General features: G+C 52.2%; 1 protein-coding gene across 3 annotated transcripts in view; it reads right to left on the reverse strand.

Moving 5' to 3' along the window:
* Window positions 1-24,458, reverse strand: part of DENND3 (DENN domain containing 3) — a 50,416-nt gene that overhangs the window by 17,818 nt on the left and 8,140 nt on the right. For 2 of the 3 annotated variants that reach the window (XM_005215308.5, XM_002692572.6), the window contains exons 4-15: window positions 22,626-22,768; window positions 22,339-22,450; window positions 16,652-16,771; window positions 16,191-16,409; window positions 13,251-13,366; window positions 10,165-10,320; window positions 8,336-8,432; window positions 7,501-7,604; window positions 6,783-6,982; window positions 4,541-5,062; window positions 2,653-2,912; window positions 2,377-2,547 (exon numbers count right to left, since the gene is read on the reverse strand). In XM_005215308.5, coding sequence (XP_005215365.3) covers window positions 2,377-2,547; window positions 2,653-2,912; window positions 4,541-5,062; window positions 6,783-6,982; window positions 7,501-7,604; window positions 8,336-8,432; window positions 10,165-10,320; window positions 13,251-13,366; window positions 16,191-16,409; window positions 16,652-16,771; window positions 22,339-22,450; window positions 22,626-22,768 — 2,220 coding nt within the window. The remainder of the gene's footprint in view (window positions 1-2,376; window positions 2,548-2,652; window positions 2,913-4,540; window positions 5,063-6,782; window positions 6,983-7,500; window positions 7,605-8,335; window positions 8,433-10,164; window positions 10,321-13,250; window positions 13,367-16,190; window positions 16,410-16,651; window positions 16,772-22,338; window positions 22,451-22,625; window positions 22,769-24,458) is intronic. The other variant, XM_025002007.2, reaches the window with a different exon arrangement.

Genomic DNA, 24,458 nt, shown 5'->3' on the forward strand with positions numbered 1-24,458 from the left:
TGCCAGCAAATATGGAAAACTCAGCAATGGCCACAGGACTGGAAAAGGTCAGTTTTCATTCCAATCCCAAAGAAAAGCAATACCAAAGAATGCTCAAACTACCACAAAATTGCACTCATTTCACATGCTAGCAAAGTAATGCTCAAAATTCTCTAAGGCAGGCTTCAACAGTACATGAACCGTGAACTTCCAGATGTTCAAGCTGGATTTAGAAAAGCCAGAGGAACCAGAGATCAAATTGCCAACATTTGTTGGATCATCAAAAAAGGAAGAGAGTTCCAGAAAAACATCTGCTTTATTGACTATGCCAAAGCCTTTGACTGTGTGGATCACAACGAACTGTGGAAAATTCTTAAAGAGATGGGAATACCAGACCACCTCACCTGCCTCTTGATCTGTATGCAGGTCAAGAAGCAACAGTTAGAACTGGACATGGAACAACAGACTGCTTCCAAATTGGCAAAGGAGTACATCAAGGCTGTGTATTGTCACCCTGCTTATTTAACTTATATGCAGAGTACATCATGAGAAATGCTGGGCTGGATGAAGCACAAGCTGGAATCAAGATTGCCAGGAGAAATATCAATAACCTCAGATATGCAGATGACACCACCCGTATGGCAGAAAGCGAAGAACTAAAAAGCCTCTTGATGAAAGTGAAAGAAGAGAGTGAAAAAGTTGGTTTAAAACTCAACATTCAGAAAACTAAGATCATGGCATCTAGTCCTATCACTTCATGGGAAATAGATGGGCAAACAGTGGAAATGGTGACAGACTTTAATTTTGGGGGCTCCAAAATCACTGTAGATGGTGACTGCAGCCATGAAATTGAGAGATACTTGCTCCTTGGTAGAAAAGTTATGACCCACCTAGACAGCATATTAAAAAGCAGAGACATTACTTTGCCAACAAAGATCCGTCTAATCAAGGCTATGGTTTTTCCAGTGGTCATGTATGGATGTGAGAGTTGGACAATAAAGAAAAGTTGGACAATAAAGAAAGCAATTGATGCTTTTGAACTGTGGTGTTGGGGGAAATTCTTGAGAGTCCCTTGGACAACAAGGAGATCCAACCAGTCCATCCTAAAGGAAATCAGTCCTGAATATTCATTGGAACGACTGATGGGAAGCTCCAATACTGTGGCCACCTGATGCGAAGAAGTGACTCACTGGGAAAGACCCTGATGCTGGGAAAGATTGAAGGCAGGAGGAGAAAGGGACGACAGAGGATGAGATGGCTGGATGGCATCGCTGACTCGATGGACACGGGTTTGAGTAAACTCCGGGAGCTGGTGATGGACGGGGAGGCCCGGTGTGCTGCAGCCCCTGTGCGGCCGTCCCGGGCGCCTGCAGCCGTGGTCCACTTTGTTGCTGTTGTTCGGTCGCTCAGTCTTGTCCACTCTTCGCGACCCCATGGGCTGCAGCCCACCAGGCTCCTCTGTCCATGGAATTTTCCAGGCAAGAATACTGCAGTGGGTTACCATTTCCTTCTCCAAGCTTCCCGGCCCAGGGATCAAACCCACATCTCCTGCATTGGCAGGCAGTTTTCACCATGGAGCTACCTGCGTTGTGCTAAATAACCAAGTGGGCGTAAAATCAGAGAGTCCAAAAGTCACAGAACATTGGAATCTTAGGACCTAGTCCTCCCTTTCCTATTTTAAACAGAAGCCTCCTTCCATTTCCTTGATCTCAGGCTCTTCCAGGGACAGAACGTCCATCACAGAGGGCAGCTCTTCCACCCCTGGAAGTACGTTCCCCTCAAGTTTGCCCCTAGGTGGGCTGCCGCCCCGACCTGCGTCTCCCTGGTGACCAGTGAGCTGCAGCTCTCGAGAACCTTAGAAACTGCTCCCCATATGAGTTCCCAATTTGGACCCTTTGCTCACTCTGTTGTGGGTTTCCTGTCTCATCTTGCCATTCGGACAAGACAAACATTGCCCCTCATGTCTTACCTCTGTCCAGGGTACCCTTCGTGACTAGGAAATCTTAACTTGCTGCAATCAAAGCCATCAGTCTGGCCCAAAGTCAGTGAAGCTACAAAATCCCCTGGGATTTTAAACACAGCCCTGTGGAAAGGACCTAATACACCCCCGCCCAGAACCCTGATCCTGGAAAGGGAAAGAGGTGAGAGTCGAGCTCACGCCTGCCAGAGTCCAGCCCCGACGCTGCCCTCCCGGGTGCCACCTGGAGCAGAGGAGGCGGAATGCAGAGGCCAAGCCCAGGTCCACACATACCGCCCCGCGGGCTGGCCCGTGTTTGCCCCCAGGGCCTCGCACCGAGTCACGCAGAGCACAGCCTCCTCAGTGCCTCTGACGAGACGCTGTGCCTGGGCCCTGTGCTAAGCATCACCGAGAGACGGGAGCCGCGGGTGAGAACGGACCTTGTGGTCGTCGGCCAGCTTCCTCCCGGCCCACATCTCCTTCACCATCAGGTGCCAGAGGTCACACTCCGTCTTTAGGTTAGCTTCAAAGACTTCTTTCTTGGACGTCGTTTTGATTTTTAAAGTGGGAATTCTCAGGAGCAGAAAAGTGGCCATGGTGCTTCTGACATCCTGCAGAGGCAGCGAGAGAGGAGGGAAAGTGAAATGACGGCCTGGGGTGAACAGCAGCTGCGAGTGGGGCGGGCCCACGGCTGGCGGCCCCAGGCCTGGCCTCACCTCTATGTTCCTGAAGGTGGAGATCTCCACGTAGCCTGGCCGCCCCTCCGTGAGAAGGAACAGGCGCTTCTGGGTCATGGCGATCTTGCCCACCCCGCGATTTGTCTTGACGGAGCGCGACAGCTTGTACACACACTCACTTTTGTCCAGCTGCTCCATCACCGACAAAGGCAGGCTGACCTCCTGCGCCTCTGCTTCTGCCTCCTTCCAGCAGTTGTAGAAATCTTTGAATGTTTCTGGGTCAATCTGTTTCTCGTGTCCTTAGTTTCATAAAGATAAAAAGAGGTTCTTAAAGCCACGTACACCAGGACGCTGCGCACTACCCACCGGAGACAGCAGGTGGCGTCAGCACCCAAGTCTACCTGGACAGGACCCACCTGGGAAAGAGTCCCCGTCTCACCCAGTTCCCCAGGTGGGCACCTGATCTGGGCTGAGTCTGTCTGTCCTCCTAGCCCCTACCTAGGCAGGCAGTCTCAGTGCCTCCCGGGGCGCCGGGTGGGGACCCTGGGACAAGGATAGAGTGCTGTGTCACCTCTGGAACTGGTGGCAGCCGTCCTGGGGCCAGTCCGAGGGTGTAGCTGGCACTACAGATCCTCGGACCCTCCCGCAGTGCTGGATCAAGCCTAACCTGAAGCCTTGATCTTTATCTCCGTACTCTAGTTATGTGAACAAATGCATCATTATTTCTAAGCATGATGATCTTAATTGATTCAGTAACCTTCCCAAACGTCCAGTATTCAGGGGCTCTAGAGCTGGAGAAAGACCCAAGTCCAAACTCCAGCTTCACTGATATTCAGCAATGTGATCACAGGCAAGATACGGAGCGAACCTGCTTCCCTATCTATAACACGGAGCTGGGACCACCCCCAGCTCCCACTCAGCTGCTGCGAAAAACGGCTCGTCTTAATCCTGACGCTTCCCCGTGTCTGGCTCCTGTGGCTCTATTCCGTGTCGTGAACCCGTCTGCCCTCCATCCTTAGCGGGCCCCTCACACCCTGCACAGCGAGTGCCCCCCAGCAGGCCTGCTTCACTTCATTCCCAGGGTGAGGCTCCCCGTGTTCATGAGGCCGACTCCTCCAAGGTCAGGCCCCTCCTCCGGTCACGCTCTAGCCTCCCAGCACAGTGACAATGTGCGGTAACATGCCTCTGTACACACTGGTCTGCAGTGCCCAGACCAGAAAACTCCTACCCATCCTTCAAAACCCAGATACAGGGCCCATGGGCAGCCTTCTTGGACAAGGCGGTCATCCTGGCTGGACACCCCCTGAGCTGGCATGCTCTTTCCTCACAGCATCTAATAACACTTCCTGTGCTCTACCCTCCACACAGGCCCAACCACCGTGGGACCCTGTCACAGGGAGTCTGAGGCCTGGAAGAAAAAGCCCTGCTGGCTGGTGGGCAGGTGCCAGGCAGATGGCCCCACCAACGCTGTGCTGCTCTATGTGTTCGTGGGTCTGTATGATCCGCTGGGCTCCTGCTCCTCATGCAGGAACCCTCCCATCCCAGCCATGGGTCCCCATGTCAGAGGGAGGGATCATCACACCGTGAGCAGGTCCCCCAGGACCGATGTCACCAAGCTTCCCCAGACCCTCCACCTCTCTCGGCCAGCTGCTGGGTCCGTCAGCAGGTAAAGCCCCCACCCATGAGGCTTTCTGGAAGGCAAAGGTGGCTCAGACAGTAAAGAATCCACCTTCAGTGTAGGAGACCCAGGTTTGATCCCTGGGTCGGGAAGATCCCCTGGAGGAGGGCATGGCAACCCACTCCAGCATTCTGGCCTGGAGAATCCCATAGACAAAGGAGCCTGGCGGGCTCCACAACTGAGTGACCCCCACACACACGAGGCTCTCCCTGGCTGGCAGGGTGCCCCCGACCGCGGGCATCCTCCTACCTACAGTCAGCGCCTCGAACAGCCGGTGTATGATGACGGTGTCCTTCACGATGCCCGACTCCTGCACCCTCTTCACGAAATCGTCCAGCTGCATGTGCTTCTTGGGCAGCTCGAAGTTCTTGACGCGGTCGTCGGCCTTGGGGACGTCCGCGGGCCTGTCCATGACCTCGCTGATGAGCCGGCGCAGCTCAGGCATGCGCTCAGCCTGCGTGCGCTCGGGTGCCGACAGGGACTCCACGGTCGTCTGGACGAGGTCGGTGGGGAAGACACGCACATCGGTCTTGTACAGGCTCTGGAAGTCCAGCAGAGCATCCAGCAGCTGGCCCTGCATCAGCTGCACCAGCCCCCTCAGGTAGAAGTACCTGGCCAGCAGCACTGAGTTCTCGGGGGCCAGTGAGCCCATGGCTTTACTCAGCTGGGCCACGCAGTCTGCGTAGAATGCCTGCACGCACTGGGCCACCAGCGGGAAGTGGATTTCTGGGATCTTGAAGGTGTGCGTCGACTTGGGGGGCACGTCCAGAACTGGGGGTGAAGGGGAAGTGAGTGGTAAGCACAGACCTTAGAGGCGACGCGCATTCCCGCCCCAGCACTCTGCTGTCTCTGGGCCCTGGGTACAGCATGGAGCAGGAACCAGGTATATCTTCCAGGAAGTTCCACGAACCCCGTGCTGAGGGGGGCCCCAGCGGCCTCCCGTGGCACCCTGAGAGTACGGCATTATTTTATTTGCTAAAACAGCTGATGGCTACATTGAAACACGTGATGCTGAGTCTTCACTGGAGGATTAAGCTAATGACCTAGGCTGAGCCGTAGCTGCCGGGCAGGCAGGCCCTGTTAAGCAGCCGCTTCTTTTACCTCAGCAGCAGCTCCGTGCGTGGGTGCTGTTGCCACGCTCATCTCACAGGTGCGGGGGCCGAGGTTTCCACTGGTCCCCCGCACCAGCTGCTGCACGTCACGCCTAACCAGCTGTGTGTCACACCAGTGCCTTCCACAACCTCACCCCCATGGCTCCCAGGCAGCGCCAGTGGACAAGGCCAGGCCACAGGACGTAGCTCACCCCAAGGAGGTGGGGTCTCAGTGACAAAGCCTGGAGGATGGCGGAGGAGCCTGGGGGAGGGGCAGAGGGAGCGGAACATCTGCCTACAGCGCGCGGGCCCAGTGCAGAGCGCGGAGCCCCACGATGCTCTACGAGAGAGGGCGTGCAGGCCCAGAGAGGCAGAGCAACCTGCCCAGGGTCACACAGCCGGCAGCAGCTGCGCGGGGGACTCAGACCCACCAGGGCCCTCCAGAAGCTTGCTCGTTTGCACACACAGCCCCTCCCGGCATCGAGGACATGCTCCTCCCTCAGCCTCTGGTTCTCGGCAATGCACAGGAGACGCCGGCTGGTACCTGGTGCCTCCACCCACAGCACCGTCTCCCCACCACTTCTCCATCCACTGAGGACAGGCAGAGACCCCTCCCTGGGGCTGCGAGGAGAAGCCCCAAGCATCCACAAGCAGCATCACACGTGACCGGCTTCGCTGCGGCTCACGTGGGAAGGACACGTGGGCTCACACACGTCCAAATGGGTTTTACAGCAACTCACCAGCAAGGGGACCCTAAGCAGATGCTCTGCACGTGGGTGGGGATGCAGCCGCTGCCTCCCACGGCACGCCCCTCCCCCAGCGTCCACCTCCTGAGACCACAGCGCTGCTCCCCACCCCCACGGCACGGCCCTGCCCGTCACCACCCCGACCATGTCACCACACTGAACATCTCGACCAACCCCCACCGGTGTTACGCATTTCTATCGTCGGCCTTCCTCCCCGTCCATGGGGGCGGGGGCAATGGCTGCCTGTGTACCCCAACACCTAGGAAGGTCGGCAATCACTGGAGGCTTAATAGTCGCTGCACCTCGTTAGACACTGACACACATAAACATGTGTCTCCTAGGCACATGTGCATATACACGCACACCCACACATGTATGACAGACGTGAAAACCGTGAACAGCTGTGGTCTTCAGCAGTTGGGAACCAGGTGATGGAACACGCAGACAAGAAATCATTTTCTATAATGAACATAGTTTGCAAAATAAATATTCTAAAAATATTTCAAATAATCAAACTACTAGAACCTCCCCACTGCCCCCCCCCCAAAAAAAAGCCCATTCCCTTCTCCTGGAATGAGCTGACTTCTTTCAGCAACTGGCGGCGTTAGAATCACGTGACTGGGAAAGGTCACGGAAGGGGCGTGGCCGGCCCACCTGTGTGGCTGCTCCCATACTCCGTGGTCTGTATCTTCCGAAGCGACGAGTTCCGGGGCGGCAGCTCAGGCACCGTGATGTCCTGCAGGTTGGGCATGCTGACCACCATGCGCCGGTGGGCCGTGTGCGAGACTGAGGACTTCCGGCTGGCCATCTTCTCGATCGTGGGTCTCCTCGGACTCAGGAGCATCCCGTTTATCCTGGGTGGAAAATCCCAACATCTGACATGTACAATAATGATCCAAGAACAGGCTCAACTGGGCATTTTCCCAAGTGTGGTGATCAGTGTCCAGTATCCCCCTGCCAAGGGAGAAATGGCGGGAGCTTGCCTGGCTCTCCCTCGTGTAGTAAAGGCTGAGTGCAGGCCACGCCCCCCAGGAGAGGTCTCACACACAGGATAAACGAGGGCCTCGTTGACGGTGATGCATGTTTGAGGAGTTCAGGAAAAGCAACACAGAGGAGGCAGGAAATGGCGAAGATGTAGGGAGAGTGTGAGAAGGAAGACAGGGAAAGAACAGCCCGAACGCAGACCCAGAGCTGCATTGTGGGCACTTCAGTGTCCCCACCCCCCAGAAACAGAGCTGCATGGGAGGAGCCAGGCCCGCCAGCCAGCTCCCTCACGTCGAAATGTCAGACTCCTCTGATTTGATTTATCGTTCATCCGTCCAGAGACAGACCCCAAGGGAGCGGCGCATCCTTCAGAACCTAACATGCACACCTGTCCTCCTCGGACTGTGTGTGGAGGTCCATCTGGGCAAAGGCGTCCATCCTTCTGCTGAGCCGGGCCTTGAGGAAGGCGTGAAACATGTATGTATCCAGGACCTGGAAGAGGCCCCGAGGGGCGGTCACTGCGCCTGCTCCACTGTCCTTCCCCGACCCACCGAGGCCTCTGGCCAGCACCTCTAGACCCAAGTTCCCAACACAGGCAGCTTTCTTAGTTCATCAGAATCTAAAGTAAGATCCTCCTCAATCCCTCACCAACCAACCTCAAAGAATCACTCTTTACGTTTGAAAAATCACAAAATATTCGAAAGCCCAAACCACCCTGCCCCCCAGGACAACAGCAGCTGAGTCATCAATTCTGGGATCTCCTGGGGATGGCAGTCTCCCCCACATGCCCACCTCACAGCCAGCCCACCCATCCACAGACTCACACAGAACAACCTCCCAGTCAGCTCCCAGGGACAGCGGACATGGCCCAGCCCAGGGAAGGAGGCGGTGATGGGAAGGGCATGGAATTGTGCGGGCTGATAGGATGCGTCCAGATCCAGGCTGAGGAAGGGGCTACTGGGCCCGGGCCTTGGTCGCAACTCAGCACACTCTACACTTAAGGTGGGTGCACTGAGTTACACGTATATCACTCTAAAAAGCCAATTAAGAAAATAAGAGCTGGGCAAAGGATCAGCAGGACCCAGGCTCAAACTTCTAGAAAAGCTAAAACACAGAATAAAGTACTAACAGATGATGGAAACCCTGATGTGAAAACTATCTGAAGCACAGAAGAGTGCAAAGGATGGAGTATACACACGCACACACGCCCGTGCGCCTCTCACCTGTTTATAAAACTGCTGGTCCCCCAGAGCTCTTGTTTTGAGAAACTCTTCACTATTGAACACTCTGTGTTCATAATTCAAGTGGTTCTTCACTTCCCTGATGAAGAAAGACAGTCTAACTGTTGAAATGTTTTTGAACACATGAACAACACATTGCTGTTAGCAGAAAAACGATGGCAAGAAATACACAGTTTGAAAAGCCCTGTCTGCACAAGGATTATTGAGCCCCGAGGGTTTGGGTGTAACCTGTGGTCAGGCTATCCTGCCACTTCAATATAGCTTTCTTCCAACTGGAATGAAGCTCTGGGGGCGGGCAGGAGGGAAGGGGTCTGTCTTGAGCCCCTTAGCTCCTTATTCAAAGGCAGAAGATGCGATCGTCCATAATTGTTCATACTAATAAGACTGAGTTCAGGGTGGTGACACAGGAAGGGCAGACAGACCCTGGGTATTAGCCCAGCTTGGCTGCCAGCTGGACCCCCACCAGCCACCTCCAAATCTGCATTCCGTGGGGACTTGGCCACACGACGCCCCAGATCTCACGTGATAGCTACCAACAGAATCAATAACCGCACAGAACGTATACAGGACACAGCATGTTCAATGTTTTCCTTCTCCTGTGAGGACAGACATGACTTCATCTAGGGGAAGTCAACTTTTAGAATCATACTGTGCCTTTTTAATGAACTGAACTCAGCAAGCTTCCACGTTCATGCTCAGTTGTGTCCAACTGTGAACCCGTGAACTGTAGCCCACCGGGCTCCTCTGTCCATGGGGATTCTCCAGGCCAACAACACTGGAGTGGGCTGCCGTTTCCTACTCCAGGGGATCTTCCCGACCCAGGGACCGAAGCCTTGCGTGTCCCTTACGTCTCCTGTGTTGGCAGGCAGGTTCTTTACCACTAGTGCCCCTGGGAAGTCACATTAAAAGAACAAAAGGAAGACAACGTTTCTATGACCACACAAATTATAGTGCCTTAAGCAGAGAGCTAATGCAACCCATCTATAATGTAACATCCCCTTTTTCCCTAATAGATTATTTGCTTTATGTAAGGAAAGACGGCTAAAAAATACAACCATTAAAATGTCGAATCACACAGTGTTGTCAAGTCGGCCAGCTCTGGTCTAAACCCTTCCCAGGCTGAGTCCGTCCAGATCAGAAGAATACCTGGACCTGCCACCCTCCCTGCCACACGACCCGAGGGTGGGAGGAGGAGCAGGGGGTGAGGCAGGGGAGACAGGCTGCAAGACAAAGCAGAGAAGAGAGAGTTGGAAGGAAAAAAAGGCTTGAAGGCTTTCCTACCGATAACTTCGCCACACAGTTAACGTGAATGTCGGCATGGATCTATCGGACCTCCCTTAAAGCACTGCACATCTAGGCCAGAACAACCACTGGACCCTGCTCTACATCCCGGGGCAGCAAACACGCTGCCCCGTCCGCTTGACCGACTGGGCTCAGACCTGGGTCCCAGCAACACACAACGGACTCCGATGCTGGAGGTGACAGCAATGCAGGGAAAGAAGAAAAGCTTCTAACAGGGGCCAGTCCTGGGTGCTAACCAGCCTGGGCTCTCCTTCGGGTGGGCTGCAATCCCGAAACAATCCATTTGTCCCTCAACCCGGGGCCGACCGCCCAAAGTGGTCCTTTGCAGGAGAGAGGAGTGGGTGGGAAGGCCCCGGGCAGGGCCGACACACTCCCAGGGATCCTCCTGGGTGCAGGGGTCTCTCCCGCGTCAGTCCTGGATTTCAGTTCCTGAGCTCTGGGGCTGCAGCCGGCGTGGAATTGGGAGCAGGCTGGGGACCGGGTGACGACCTTGGAGGGGCTTTAAATACCTGAAGATGCTGACGAGCAGCTGCAGGGTCATCTGCTGGATCTGGCAGTTGAGCTGCTGCTGCCAGGCCCGCCTGGAGGCCCGGCCCTCGTTCACGTCTGTGCTGGCGCAGAGGTGAGCCAGGTCCAGCTCGTGGTGCAGCTGAAGGCTCTGGACCCTGGAAAGGAACAGAGGAACAGTGACCACAGCTCAGCCCACAGCACATGACCACAGCTCATGGGCAGGAGAGAGAATCCTCCAGGGAGAGCTCAACTGACCTTCCTAGGATGCTCGGAACACCTATCGATACCGGAGAGGGGATGTCATTAAAAACACATTCCGGTTGAGAGTCTATTCACGTCCCAACACAAACAGCTCATTAGCGCGGAACCCACAAAGGCCTTGTCTTTGGACAGGTGTTTTTGTCCAAGCTGAGTCATCCCGTCCCTCTTTTAAACACTCCCTCTTCCACAACGGCCGAAGGGTTCCCAGTGGGCCTGGGCGGGAAGGCCCTGCCCTGGAAGGTGCGGGGGCTCGAGGTGTGGCTACTCGTTCGGGGGCGGTTCTCGGGGATGGGGGCTCTCAGAGGTCTTCATCACACAGGACCCCCACCTCCCCAGCACCAGCCACGGCTGCACTTCTACACTAAACCCTGGACACCAAGGAGAGAGTCGGAGGCTTTAAATATGCAAATAAACCCACGTGACACGTGTCTAGAGATCCAGCGGGGCAAGGGGACACGGCAAACACACACTCTGCTCAAAGCGAGGAAGACAGCATGCACAGGGCGGCCAGGCACAGGGGCGTCTTCCCACCAAATACGGTGGGTGTGTGCTCACGCACCTGGCCCCCGAGAGGAGGCCCACGGCCATGGCTTGGATGACGGTCCCAGGGTCCTTCACAGACATGCCACCAACCACGCACAGGTTAGTTCACGTTTATAAACAGCCCCTCGTGGTGAGCCTGAGATGCCACATCCCACCTCTGGGGGTCTGACCAAGCAAGAACCCTGGGAATGTTCTAGAATTCTCACAGTGACACGTGGGCAGAGGCGAGATCTCATCTTATTGGATATGCTCCACCCAAGCAAACACTTGAGAAGCTTCGTCAAACGCTGGCCAAGATCAGTCCTCAAAAATCAGGGAATGCGGACTTTGCTTATCAGAAACCCAGACAGTGAGGAATGTGGGTTTCGCCTTCTGAGTTCATACAGGGAGACACTCCACCAGGCCACCTGGCCGGGCCCCGTGAGCACGACCCAGCAGCCACGCAGGCCTCCACACCCGCAGCCCAGGCTCTGGGTGCTGTAAGACTGTTTACGATGGGAGGACCACTGATAAAGGTGGCACTCCCATCGACTCTGCGGAGACCATCCAGGGAGAGGGAATAATCAATGCCAAGATGTGACAGGCTGAACGATCTGTTCCCCAAATTCCCATGTCGGAGTCCTGACCCCCAACACCTCACAGCATGACTATGTTTGGAGGTGGGGCCTTCAAAGAGGCAATTAAGTTAAAATGAATAAATTAAAATTGAAAAAAAATAAATAAATAAAAATTACCTGTAATAAAAAAAAAAAAAAAAAACGAGGTCATGAGGCTGGACCTACTCCAGTATGACGGGTGTCCTCATAAGGGGAGATTAAAACACGACGCCCCCAGGGGCATGACCACGTGAGGACACAGGGAGGAACTAGCCCTACTGGCTGACCTTGAACCTTGAACTTCCAGCCTCCAGGACTGGGAGGCAGTAGATATCTGTTCTTAGGAGGTGTTTGTTACAGCAGCCCCTGCTGACGGATACACAGTACAAGGCACAGATGAGAACAGCCAAGTTAGGGAGCCAGCGGAGGACCACCCGCTCCCTCCCCTGCTCTCAGGCCTCGGCTCTGCCTGTGTCTGACCTCCCAACAGCAGCCAAGATAAAGGGGGCCAGTGAGCACAGATGGGAGACGGCCAGTAGCAGCTGCCACGCTCACCCCTGCCCCTCGCCCTACAAGGGTCCGCCCACGAGTTCCACACCCGGCCTGTCTGCGGTCCACACCTGGGCTGGAATACAAAAGCAGGATCTCTCCCACCACCACCTTATTAGGTTCCAAAGAGGGGAACGTCCCTCTGCAGGACCCCCCCGAGGGGGCCCGGCTCTGTCCTCGCCCGCCCTGGATCCACATTCATCCTGGCATAAGTAGTGACCACACCTCCCCTCACTAGCCCCCGAAGACACTCGTGGGGGGGCCCCTCGCTGCCACGCCTCTCCCACCACGACAGAGGCCATGGGACCTGCGGAGCCTCACCAGTTATCACCTGCCCTCTTTGGGAAAAGCGTGTCAGGTCTGAGCTCAGCCAGTAAGGTTTAGTCACAGAGATGGCCACGACACAGTTATGGAAAAATAACAGCACTAAGAGAGAGCTCTGTGGGGGAGGAGGGGCGGGGGCAAAAGGGGAAGACAGCTGCCCGCCCAGGGAAGGGCAGGGGGTCACGGCCGTCAGGGTCCCCCAGCTGACAGTCCTCGGGGCGGGGGCCGCGTCGGCTTGCTCACTATACAATACTCTGCCCGACGCGCTGGACACACATCTGGTGAGTGAATGGATGAAGGAATGAGGGAATGAAGGAGAAAGGACCTCAGAGACCATGAGTCCAGAAGGGGGTTGGGAGGTGTCCCGGGGCTGTGACTGTCCCCTGGTTCAGGGGCCACTCAGTGTTTAGACAGGATCAGAATAAAGACAACCAACTTTTATATTTAAGCATTCACAAATAATTTCTAAACTATTAAATACATTTTAAAAAAAAGTAAAAAAGTAAAAGTGTTAGTTGCTCAGTCGTGTCCGACTCTTTGCAACCCCTTGGACTGTAGCCTGCCAGGTTCCTCTGTCCATGGAATTCTCCAGGCAAGAATACTGGAGTAGGAAGTCATTCCCTTCTCCAGGGGATCTTTCCCACCCAGGGATGGAACCCAGCATTGCAGGCAGATTCTTTACTGTCTGAGACACCAGGGAAGCCCCATTAAATACATAAGCCATCTGTTAATATAAGGTTGGAAAAGATACTCATGTGGCAAGTACAAACCTGAGCAAGACCTTCCCAAACACAGACAATCTCTCCCCTTACCTCTGAATGAACGTCTGTGCGGCCAGGAGAGGGATGTCGGGAACATCAACCTCTTCATCGTTAGAGTAGGTGATGTTCCCACTGTCGATGTTTATCAGAATTAAACCATCAGCTTCCTATAAAATAAGTTTGTAAAGATCAAAGGAAGAATCTGAATTTGTATACATCTTTGAAAACACAAAGCTACATTTTGCATTCACTAAGATCAAATCATCATTAATTAAATTATTGTATATTTAATATGCACACAAAACCTTATATTGTCTGCTCCAAAATGCAATGCATACCATGAGTGAGGTTAATAAGCTAAGGTGATTAAACATGCCTTGAGTCAAGATTCCAACACAGGAGGTCAGGCCTCAGCCCGCCCTGGTACAAACACTCTGGGGACCACTTCAGGGAGCCTGGAGAGGACATTCCAGAGCTCCAGCCAGAGCACCCTGACATTCAACACTCAGGGTGCCTGCTGGGCTGCCCAGCTAGCTCCCCAGCCCCAAGGACCACAGCACAGGTGGGCCCTGGGCTCAGGGAGCCAACACACTCAAGCGTTCTTGAGACATGTGTGTGGCTTACTTGTGAAGTCTCATCTGTGACGGAACATACAAATATTGAGTCACACACCTAAGTTCTGCACTTCAACTGTCCCGGGAACACGCCGCCAAACTCTCCCTGGCTTTCCTGCCGGGCCGGCCTCTCAGTGCGTGTTCCGTGTTACATGGAGTATGCAGAAACACATGCCCCAGAGCAGAGAACTACGCTGGAGGGGACAGGCTTCCTCAGGGTGAGAACACCCAGCTTTAACAAGGACCCTGTCCACATGCCCAGCACCATCAAGAAAACATCCAAACCCCAAACACATTCAGTCAAGACCTGCTGCCTTGGCCTGACGCCTCCCGGGAAGGCAGCCGCTAGGAGGACTTCCTTCACGGCTGCAGACCAGAGTCAAGTGCCTGTGCCTGCAAGCGTCCCTCCTGAAGGGACCGAACGAAGGCGGTTTTTCCCCTGACGACTAAAAAAAGAAACCCAGTTTTAACTCCAGAGCATGCCTATTTTTTCCTCATTTGCAAGAGTGACGTTTTTCCGTTCTTTCCAGGAGGTCTGAATGGCCTTTTCCCAGCGTGTTTGTCCCCGGTGAGTGAGTCACCGAGTCTGCCAAGAACACAGACATGCCGGCTCCGCCCCCAGGAGGGGCACCGGGCTCAGCTGCGCTGTGCTGCGACCGCCAGGAAGACCCGGACGACCTCCGAGGACAGAGCGGGCCGTGCGGCAACCCACTCCTCTCGGGTTCTGCGCACACTGAGACATTTTTGAAATAGCAAACACAACACTGTAAATCAACTACATGTTAATTAAAATTAAAATGAAACAGTTACATGAGAACCCACCCTGGACCAACTACCAGTAAGCACAAGAAAAAGACCTCCACGACGCCAGTCATCCAAACCGGCCAGCAGGAGGCTGAAGCAGAAAGGCCGGTGACACGCGCTGGGGGAGGCAGGAACCCGGAGCCCTCCCCGTGCTGGAGGGACAGTGGGCCGGGTAGCTGCGGCGGGCAACAGCCTGGACATCTCTCCAGTGGCGAAACACAGTCCTAGCACTGGGCCCTGCGATTTCGCCCCCAGCTGTGTACCGAGGTAAACAAACGAACGCACGTCCACACGAAGACCTGTACGTGTGTTCACAGCCGCGCCGTTCACAACAGTCAAAGCACAGAAACATCCGCAAACGTCCTCAACTCATGAATGGATAAACAACTGTGGTCTCCTCATTCAGGGCAACCCTACTGGGCAATAAAAATAAAGCGCTGCTACATGGATGAGCCTCAAAAACACACCACTAAGTTAAAGCAGCACAGAGCAGGCAGCGGTGGCCAGGGTCTGGGGGGTACGGTTGTGGTGGGGTGGCTGCTGACACAGGCAGGGTTTCTCTGTGGGCTGACCGAAAAGTCTAAAATTAGTCACCACAGCTCCACCAAGTTACTAAAAGCCATTGAGTTGTACATTTTAGTCCAGGAAACTCTGAGGTATGTAAATAGTATCTGAAAAGAAAACCATTTTAAGAAAACCCAATCTGCTCTTACTGGTGGCGATGTCCACGGCCTGAGCTCCAGTTTGAAATGCATCCCGTTGGCACAGCAGCAAAAACAGCTGCTCTTATGAAGCACCTACTGTGTGCCCCGATGCGGCCTGACGCTGCAGCCAGCAGCGTCCCATCAGGACCCAGGTCTGCCCCCGAGCGAGTAAATGCCACTGGATTCAGCAAGGCCCACAGACCCCTCGGACACCAAGCATGCACCTTCATTCATCTAGGAAGTAAGTTCACAGTACTAATGAACAGCAGAGGCTTAATCAATAAAAGTGAAAATGGAAAATACGGAACAGCATCATGGTGGCTTCCATCCACCAAGTCCAGTACCCTGCCAGGAGGGACAGGGGACATTCCTGAGCCAGAACCCTGCCAGGAGGAACGGGAGATATTCCTGAGCCAGAACCCTGCCAGGAGGAATAGGGGACATTCCTGAGCCAGAAACCTGTCAGGAGGAATGGGAGATATTCCTGAGCCAGAACCCTGGCCATGACGGGGGGGATATTCCTGAGCCAGAACCCTGCCAGGAGGCTGCAGCCGTGCCCACTTCACAGATGAGGAGACTGAGGCTTAGCAAAGGCCAGTAAGCCACTCAGGGTCGCATAACTAGTACGCAGCAGAGGTGACCTCGACTCTGACGCCTGCCCTCACCTCCCTGCAAACCTGAGACACGGTGTCAGGTGTGACGCTCAGAGCGCGGGCCCTGAGCACACCCCGAGGACAAAGAGGGCACGCCGGTGCCCTGTGCTGGAGCTGCCCCAGTCCTCTGTGCCCGCCCTCGCCGCCCAGCAGCTCCCCACGCGTCCTCTCAAAGTCACGTGACTCAGCGCTCTGAATCCAGCAGCAGGTGCTCACCTTGCTGACCTCCTCAAAGTGGTCGAGGTGGCAGCCCATGAGGAAGGAGGTCGGCGCCATGAGGAAGTCCAGCATCTGTCCAGACAGGATGGGCACGAAGGTGTGCTGCCACTGCAGCGGGTGCAGGTAGGCCATGAAGCACTCGGCCACAAGCGTCAGCAGAGCCCAGCTGGACGAGAAGAAGACGACGCGTTGCTCCGTCAGGAGGCAGCTGAGGATCTGGGGGGCAGGCGGGGGACAGCACAAGCCTGAAGCGTCGTGAGGGTGCCACCCAGGGAGGCCAGACGCAGGGCAGCTCCCCGCTGACTCCCCCGATCCGTTGGCCAGAACCCAGACCACCCTGACCCCAACAGTGTGCTCTGCGGTGAAAGTTGGTTTTAAGCAAAAAAAGGCAGAACCTCTCTTTGACGTCCCGTTAGGCCAGTTAGCATGAGGTGCTCACAGGTGTGGAGGGCGCATACCTGTAGCACCTTCTCAGGTCTGAAGCACAGCAAGGGCAGGTGAAGGTCCAGGTCGATGAGGGGGCTTTCGGGGTCCGCTCTCGAGGGAAACACGATCTGTAGTGGTTTCATGTTAAATATCTGCAACAACCAGTTTCCATCATTGGCTCAGGGAGCTGCTTCCAGCAGAGGCCGAAAGGCACTGAAATTCACCATTTGGGCTCAGAAAGCATCTGAGTTAGAAGACACTTTCGAAGACTCATGTTGTCACCTCCAATGTCACAGAAATAAAACCATCTAGAGATAAACAGAACTCCCAGGAACGTTTCATGACAAATTGAGGACCTAACGTCTTTTGGGAATACCAGACCAACCACCTGACCTGCCTCCTGAGAAATCTGTATGCAGGTCAAGAAGCAACAGTTAGAACTGGACATGGAACAACAGACTGGTTCCAAATAGGAAAAGGAGTACGTCAAGGCTGTATATTGTCACCCTGCTTATTTAACTTATATGCAGAGTGCGTCATGAGAAACACTGGGCTGGAAGAAGCACAAGCTGGAATCAAGATTGCCAGGAGAAATATCAATAGCCTCAGATATGCAGATGACACCACCCTTATGGCAGAAAGTGAAGGACTGAAGTGTTGGGACCAGCCCAACAATGAATCGACCTGAGGGAGCGGTGCCACAGAAGAGTAAGGAAAACAAGACTCAGAAATAAGGTGGGGATCAGGGGGCTGATGCCCCTCGCAGGCAAAAGCCCAGATCCTAATACTTGCGTGCTTTTTATTGCTAACATCTACTTCCTTGTAGGTGCTCTAGAGATATCTGTTTTTTACAATCTCAGATCGGGGATAAAGATATACAACGTACAGTCCTCAATATCAAACCTTCAGGCCTTTCATGACTCTGTTTAGCCCCTCAGCTAGTGACAACCTTTCTCAGCAACGCCCTCAAGGCTCCAGTAAGGAGAAGAGTCACTAACGGTTTTCCATCAGTCGCATCAGTAATTCAACATATCGTTTTCAAGATGTTTTTCTACGATGTACTTTTTATTGCTCCCAGCCCTTTGCTTGGGTGCTATGAGAAAGTAGTTCTTATTTTTCAAAGAAGCCCTGTTAATTACAGTACAGGCCTATGCATAGCATATTCCCTACACTAAAGAGCCTCTTGATGAAAGTGAAAGAGAAGAGTGAAAAAGTTGACTTAAAACTCAATATTCAGGGACTCCCCTGGTGGTCCAGTGGCTAAGACTCTGAGCTCTCAATGCTGAGGCCCTTGGTTTGATCCCTGGTGGGGGAACTAGATCCCACATGCCACAAAAGACCCTGTGCAGCCAAAAAAAAAAAAACTCAACATTCAGAAAACTAAGATCATGGCATCTGGTCCCATCATTTCATGGCAAATAGATGGGGAAACAGTGGAAACAGTGACAGACTTTATTTTTTGGAGCTCCAAAATCACTGTAGCCGCGAAATTGAGAGACACTTGCTCCATGGAAGAAAATCTATGACCAACCTAGACAGCATATTAAAAAGCAGAGACATTACTTTGCCAACAAAGGTCTGTCTAGTCAAAGCTGTGGTTTTTCCAATAGTCATGTATGGGGGTGAGAGATGGACTATAAAGAAAGCAGAAGAATTGATGCTTTTGAACTGTGGTGTTGAAGAAGACTCTTCAGAGCCCCTTGGACTGCAGGGAGATCCAACCGGTCCATTCTAAAGGAAATCAGTCCTGAACATTCATTGGAAGGACTGATGCCGAAGCTGAAACTCCAACACTTTGGCTACCTGATGTGAAGAACTGACTCATTCGAAAAGACCCTATTGCTGGGAAAGATTGAAGGTGGGAGGGGAAGGGGATGACAGAGGATGAGATGGTTGGATGGCATCACCAACTCAATGGACATGAGTTTGAGGAAGCTCCAGAGTTGGTGATGGACAGGGAGGCCTGGCGTGATGCAGTCCATGGGGTCCAAAGAGTTAGACACAACTGAGTGACTAAACTGAACTGAATGTCTTTCTCACCCAGACTCCCTTAAACTCTTTAAACAGCAAATTGTTCATTGACAAAACAAAGATAAACTGCCTCCCAAATATCCAGTTTGATTAGCACAAATTCTTAATCGAGCATGTTCAAACCAATCTTAACCAGTATACATTATTTGTGGTTACTACTTACTATATATTTGCTTATATTTGCAATTTAACAAAGTTCCTTGCGAGCGTGCTAAGTCACTTTAGTCATGCCCGACTCTGCAACCCCATGGACTACAGCCCACCAGGCTCCTCTGTCCGTGGGATTTCCCAGGTAAGAATACTGGAGTGTGTTGCCAAGTTCTCCTCCAGGGGGTCTTTCTAACCCAGGGATTCAACCTGAGTCTCCCATGGCTCCTGCACCACAGGTGGGTTCTTTACCACCGAGCCACCGGGGACTCCCCAGAGCTCCTTAAAGATACAGAATTCAAAAAAATTTTAAGGACACTTTATCTTAGTAAATGATATTATTTTAAAATGATGCTTCAAATTCAAATCCCACATTCACAAGATGCTTATTATGTGTTAAAGGTTGAAGCAGAAGGCAGATGTGAAGGAGGAAGACAGGGTCCCTCTGAAGAGGTGGAGAGCTGGGAACAGCAGGGTTAAGCCTGCCCTGGCCTCAGGCACACAGGCGCACTCAGCAAGGGCTCTTACATGGGCAGATGGGGTGTCTGACACTGGTTTGCAGTGGGTTCTGGAAAACACTGCTTAATCAGCTCCTGCATCAGATGAAACTGACCTCTTAGGTTTCTTCACAAGTTAACAGCCACAGTTCTACAACTCGCACTACAACAGATGATGGCCACCACACCAACTGGGACCCCACAGCTAATTAGACTTGTTAGTGGAGGAGCCCAGGGACAAGTCTGATCCAAACGTAGCCCATGACAAACCACGAGCCCCAGCACGCAGGCCCTGACTCAGCACTGCTGGTGATGCCAGAACATCCTTTCGTTCACTCACTGAACAGTGCTCTGCGGGGCAGCAGCCAAGTGCTGGAAATGCAGCTCTGAGCACGGCCTCTATGCTCCTGTGGCCCAGAGTCCGATGGAGGAAGTGGATGTTAAACAGAAAACAGGCACACTCAAGCCCACACTGCCGCTGTGCTGAGCTCTGCGGGAGAGCGAGAGGCCGTGCTGGACAGTGTGAGAGGGGCAGCGCTGAGACCTGGCACCCGAGCCAGGCCTGAGAGAGCGGCAGGAGCTGGAGGGGGGCCAGCACGTGCGAAGGTCCTGTGCAAGGGATGACACGGGCCCGGTGCAGCTGGACGACAGCGAGCCAGGACTGCGTGGCACAGACGGAGCCGGATGGTGACACGGGGAGGCAGGGCTGGGTGCAGGGGCCAGGGAGAAACCAGTGGGGGGTCTTAAGTCCAAAAGGAAAGTACAGAGTTTAAGGATCTCTCTATCCACTGAGCAAAGGACAGGCTGAATGCAAGGTCAGGACTGGAAGTGGAGGGTTTTTCCGGTGCTTCAGTGGTTAAGAATCCACTGTCAATGGGACATGGGTTCAGTCCCTGGTCTGGGAAGATTCCATATGCCACAGGGCAACGAAAACCCACGCATCACAACTGCCAAGCCTGTGCTCTGGAGCCCAGGAGCCACAAGTACCAAGCCTGAGCGCCGCGAGCCCACGCTCCACAACAAGGCCATGCACGGCAACTCTGCCGACCGCAACTAAAGCCCGCCTGCAGCAACGGAGACCCAGCACAACCAAAAACAGACACGAACATAAATAAAAACTTTAAAAAACAAATGAAGTGGACAGGCCAGTGGTTCCCTAAGTCGTGCAGGTGGGAGAAGCTGGTGGCCCAGAACCGCGGCAGCAGTGGAAGCAGGGGAACTGCAAAGAGCTGCTGGAGGTGGACCCAGGTGTGACTGAGAGGTGGACGTGGGGCAAAGAAGCGTCCAGAAGATGCCCTCGAACCCGCCCCAAAACAACTTCCCCAGGAAGCTTTCCCACTCCAGGTGGTAGAAATGTAGGAACAAAGTATTAGTTACTCCAAGAGTCGAAGATACAGAAAACTGGCGTTAAGTACTATTTACACATGACCTATGCTCAGAGGCAGACTACTACAAATTAGTAACCCTAACACTGTTCTGAACTCAGGGAGTTTGGTTCACTGCTGTAGCAGGGCCTCAGTGTGCAGGGGTTGAGTTTCTAGAACAAGAACATAAACTATGTTCTTGTTTATGTTTATGTAAAGAAAGTACCAGTTATCCACATAGTAAAGGTGACTGCCTGATACGGAAATCCAACAAGCGTTCCCCACAAGGGTTCTGAGACTGGAACCTGGACAGACAGACATCTTGCCCGCCTTGCGCCGGGAAATGTACTTGGTGGGATGTCCCTCGCAAGCAGACTGCTGGGTTTAGGGTAATACAAAAATGTATATACTTTAATAATAAATAATAATCACAAATATCCTAATAATTTCTCAACTGTCCATAATAATCAAAACATAGAAAAAACAAGATGTATAGGTAAAATCTTCCAGAAGGAACTACCAGAGTGAAATTAACATTTACTATGTACTTCAAGACATTTATTTAATACATGTTTGTTTTCAAAAAAAGGAAGCATCCCGCAGTTAAATTAGTTTGGAAATCGTTGACTCAAACAGGTTTCATCACACAGCTTAGCAGTCTGGCATGTTTCACAGAGCCCGGTTTGGGAACCCTTGTCTATCAATTAAATAACACAAGGGCACTATGAATAACAAAAAAACCAAGCCACTTGCTTTTTACTAACTACACTGGACAAGAAAAAACATCAATAAATTAAATATAAACCTCAGAATCAAGACCAAAAAAAAGGGGGGGGATTTGTAATGTAAGTAAATTTGACGTGTTTTCTGAATAGCCAGTAATGAATTAACATGTTAACCACCAAAGGGGCCTATTACTAGCTCAGTATCTGTTAATCATGAGCCACTCAGCAAAACTCAGGCCTAAATATTTGACTTTAAACCGAAATTTTATTTTTAAATTTTTAGAAGACAAATTTTCTAATTTACTTCTAGTTTCCTAACCTTTGGACACAACGCATAAAATGCTTCTGTAAGGAACTTGAGAAGCAAAATTTAAACAAAGCTAGAACTTAAAAGCATTTAAAAGAGTAAGCCATCTTCACTGATGTGGTACCTATATATAATGGACTACTACTCAGCCATAAAAACAGAATGAAATAATGTGCTCTGCAGCAACATGAATGCAACTAGAGATCATCAGACTAAGTCAGAAAGAGAGAGACAAACACCATATGGTATCAGTTACATGTGAAACCTAAAATATGACACAAATGAAGCTATCGTGACAGAGACAGACTCACGGATGTAAGAACAGACTGGTGGATGCGAAAGGGGAGTGACTGGGGAGGGCTGGAGTGGGAGTTTGGGACTATCAGATGCTAACTATCAGATACAGAATGGATAAACAGGATCCAACAGTACAGCATAGAGAACTACATTCACTATCCTATGATAAATCAGAATGGAAGAGAATATAAAGAATGTATGTATATGTATAACTGAATCACTTTGCTATATAGCAGAAATTAACACATTGTAAATCAACTATATGTCAATTAAAAATAAACAAACCATCTTCATCATCTTACTTTTACTATTTGCAAAGAAAAAAAACCAAGATAATTTGGATTTCATTACCAAATGGAGTGGTCCAGGTGGTGGGCTAGGTATTAAAGATAGTTTTGCAGCAAAATCTTTTATGTGATTGTCAACTTCGAAATCTTTACAGAACTTCAGATGAGTCAATAAACTGAAATTGAAAGAAAAATCAAATCACAAAATAAATACAAGCATCCAAACATCGTCTTCTGCGTTGCTAATCAGAGCTGAAATCTCTGCTCCAGGAGTTGCAGGACTTCTCACCACCAGGGGAGTCCTCTGGGTGTGGGAGCCCAGAAGCCCGGCTGCCCAGGGTGCAGACTCACCAGGAAAGACAGTCCTTGAGGGCGTTGTAATAGGGGAACCTGGAGACCACGCACACCGCGAAGGGCACGAAGCAGCCGGCCGCGCTCCCGCCCGGCCCCAGCGCCTCCCAGTGCGTCCTGCCGTTGTAGAAGCAGTACTCATCCTGGAGAAAAGCAACCGCACCGTCACTTCCCGTCAAACCCTGGCAAATCCCGGTCTCCATCTTCAATGGTGCCTGCATCTCCAGAGAGAAGCCTGGACGGGGGCTGGACAGCACATCTGGCTGGTCCCGCCTGCGTCACCGCCTCACGAGAGAGAGCACCAACCTTTTCACCAGCACTGACGGAGCCCGTGCGGAGCTCGCTCTGAGTGAGGTGCTGGGGCTACAGAGACAGTAAGACTGGACCCTGCCTGGGAGAAGCTCGCTGCCTTCAGTGAGAGGGGTGCACAGTCAGAATACAGTGAGACACAAGAAGGGGGCCCCACTTAGGCAAAAGGCCATATTCAAGAGGGCTGGGAGCCAGGTGGGCATCGTGGACTGAGGAGGGGGCAGGAGAGGCCTCGGCCCATGATGGGGGGATGTCCGCCAGAAAAGAACACAGCAGCGGGATTCCTAAAGGCACAGCTCTCTGCACAGCTCACAAAGGGCACAATATCGGAGGGCCCACCATGTGTGTGGAGAAAACATAATTCCAAAAGATACATGCCCTCCAAGGTCCACAGCAGCACTGTTTACAGTAGCCAGGACACGGAAACAAGCTGTGTCCCTCGACAGATGAACGGATGAAGAAGAGGCGGTGAATATGCACAGTGGAATATCACTCAGCCATAAAAAAGAATGGAATAATGGCATTTGCAGTAACATGGATGGATCTAGAGGTTATCGCACTAAGCGAAGTAAGCCAGAGAAAGACAAATATCATGTGACACTGCTTCTATGTAGGATCTAAAATGATGAGACACTGAACTCATTTACAAACAGAAATAAATTCACAGAAGACAAATTTATGGTGACCCAAAGGGTAAAGGGGGAGGGATAAGTTAGGATTTGTGGATTAAAATATATATACTTCTACATATAAAATAAACAGCAAGGACCTGCTGTATAGCACAGGGAACTTTACTCAACCTCTTGTAATAACCTATAAAGGAAAAGATCTTAAAAACTGTATGTATATATACATATATAACTGAATCACTTTGCCACACACTGAAACTAATACAATATTGTAAATCAACTATATTTCAATAAAAAAATTTTTTTAACTATGTAAAAAATATCAGGGACCTCTCATCTGGGCCTTAGGGGAGTATTCTTCAGGGTTGGAAGTAGGCAGCCGATTACCCTGTACATTCCAGTCCATCATGGTCCCTACAAACTCCCCAAGGCCAGCTGGGTCATACACAGTGGCCCTGCCCAGAAAACACCCCCCAAATGCTTGACGGCTGAGTCATCTTCTCAAAACCTAAGCCCAGGCACCTGACACATGGCAAAACAACCCCAAGTTCCCTCAGCTGAGGAGTGGAGGAGCAGGATGTGGTTTATATACACCGTGGAATATCCCACAGCCGTGCAAAGGAGGGAAGCCCTGACATGTGCTCCAACATGGATGAGCTCTGAAGACATCACACTAAGTGGGAAAAAGCCAGATACAGAAGGACGCGTGTCGCATGGCTCCACCGACATGAAATGTCCAGAGCAGGCAAAGCCCAGAGGCAGAGAGCAGACGAGCAGTGGCCCAGGGCTGGGGCAGCAGGGACTGGCGAGTGCTGCCAGTGAGACCCCGCCACCTTCTGGGGTGACACACATGTCCCGGAACTAGACGGTGGGGATGGTGGCTCTGCACGGCGAA

Source organism: Bos taurus, chromosome 14 (assembly GCF_002263795.3).
Source record: "Bos taurus isolate L1 Dominette 01449 registration number 42190680 breed Hereford chromosome 14, ARS-UCD2.0, whole genome shotgun sequence".
Lineage (NCBI taxonomy): Eukaryota > Metazoa > Chordata > Mammalia > Artiodactyla > Bovidae > Bos > Bos taurus.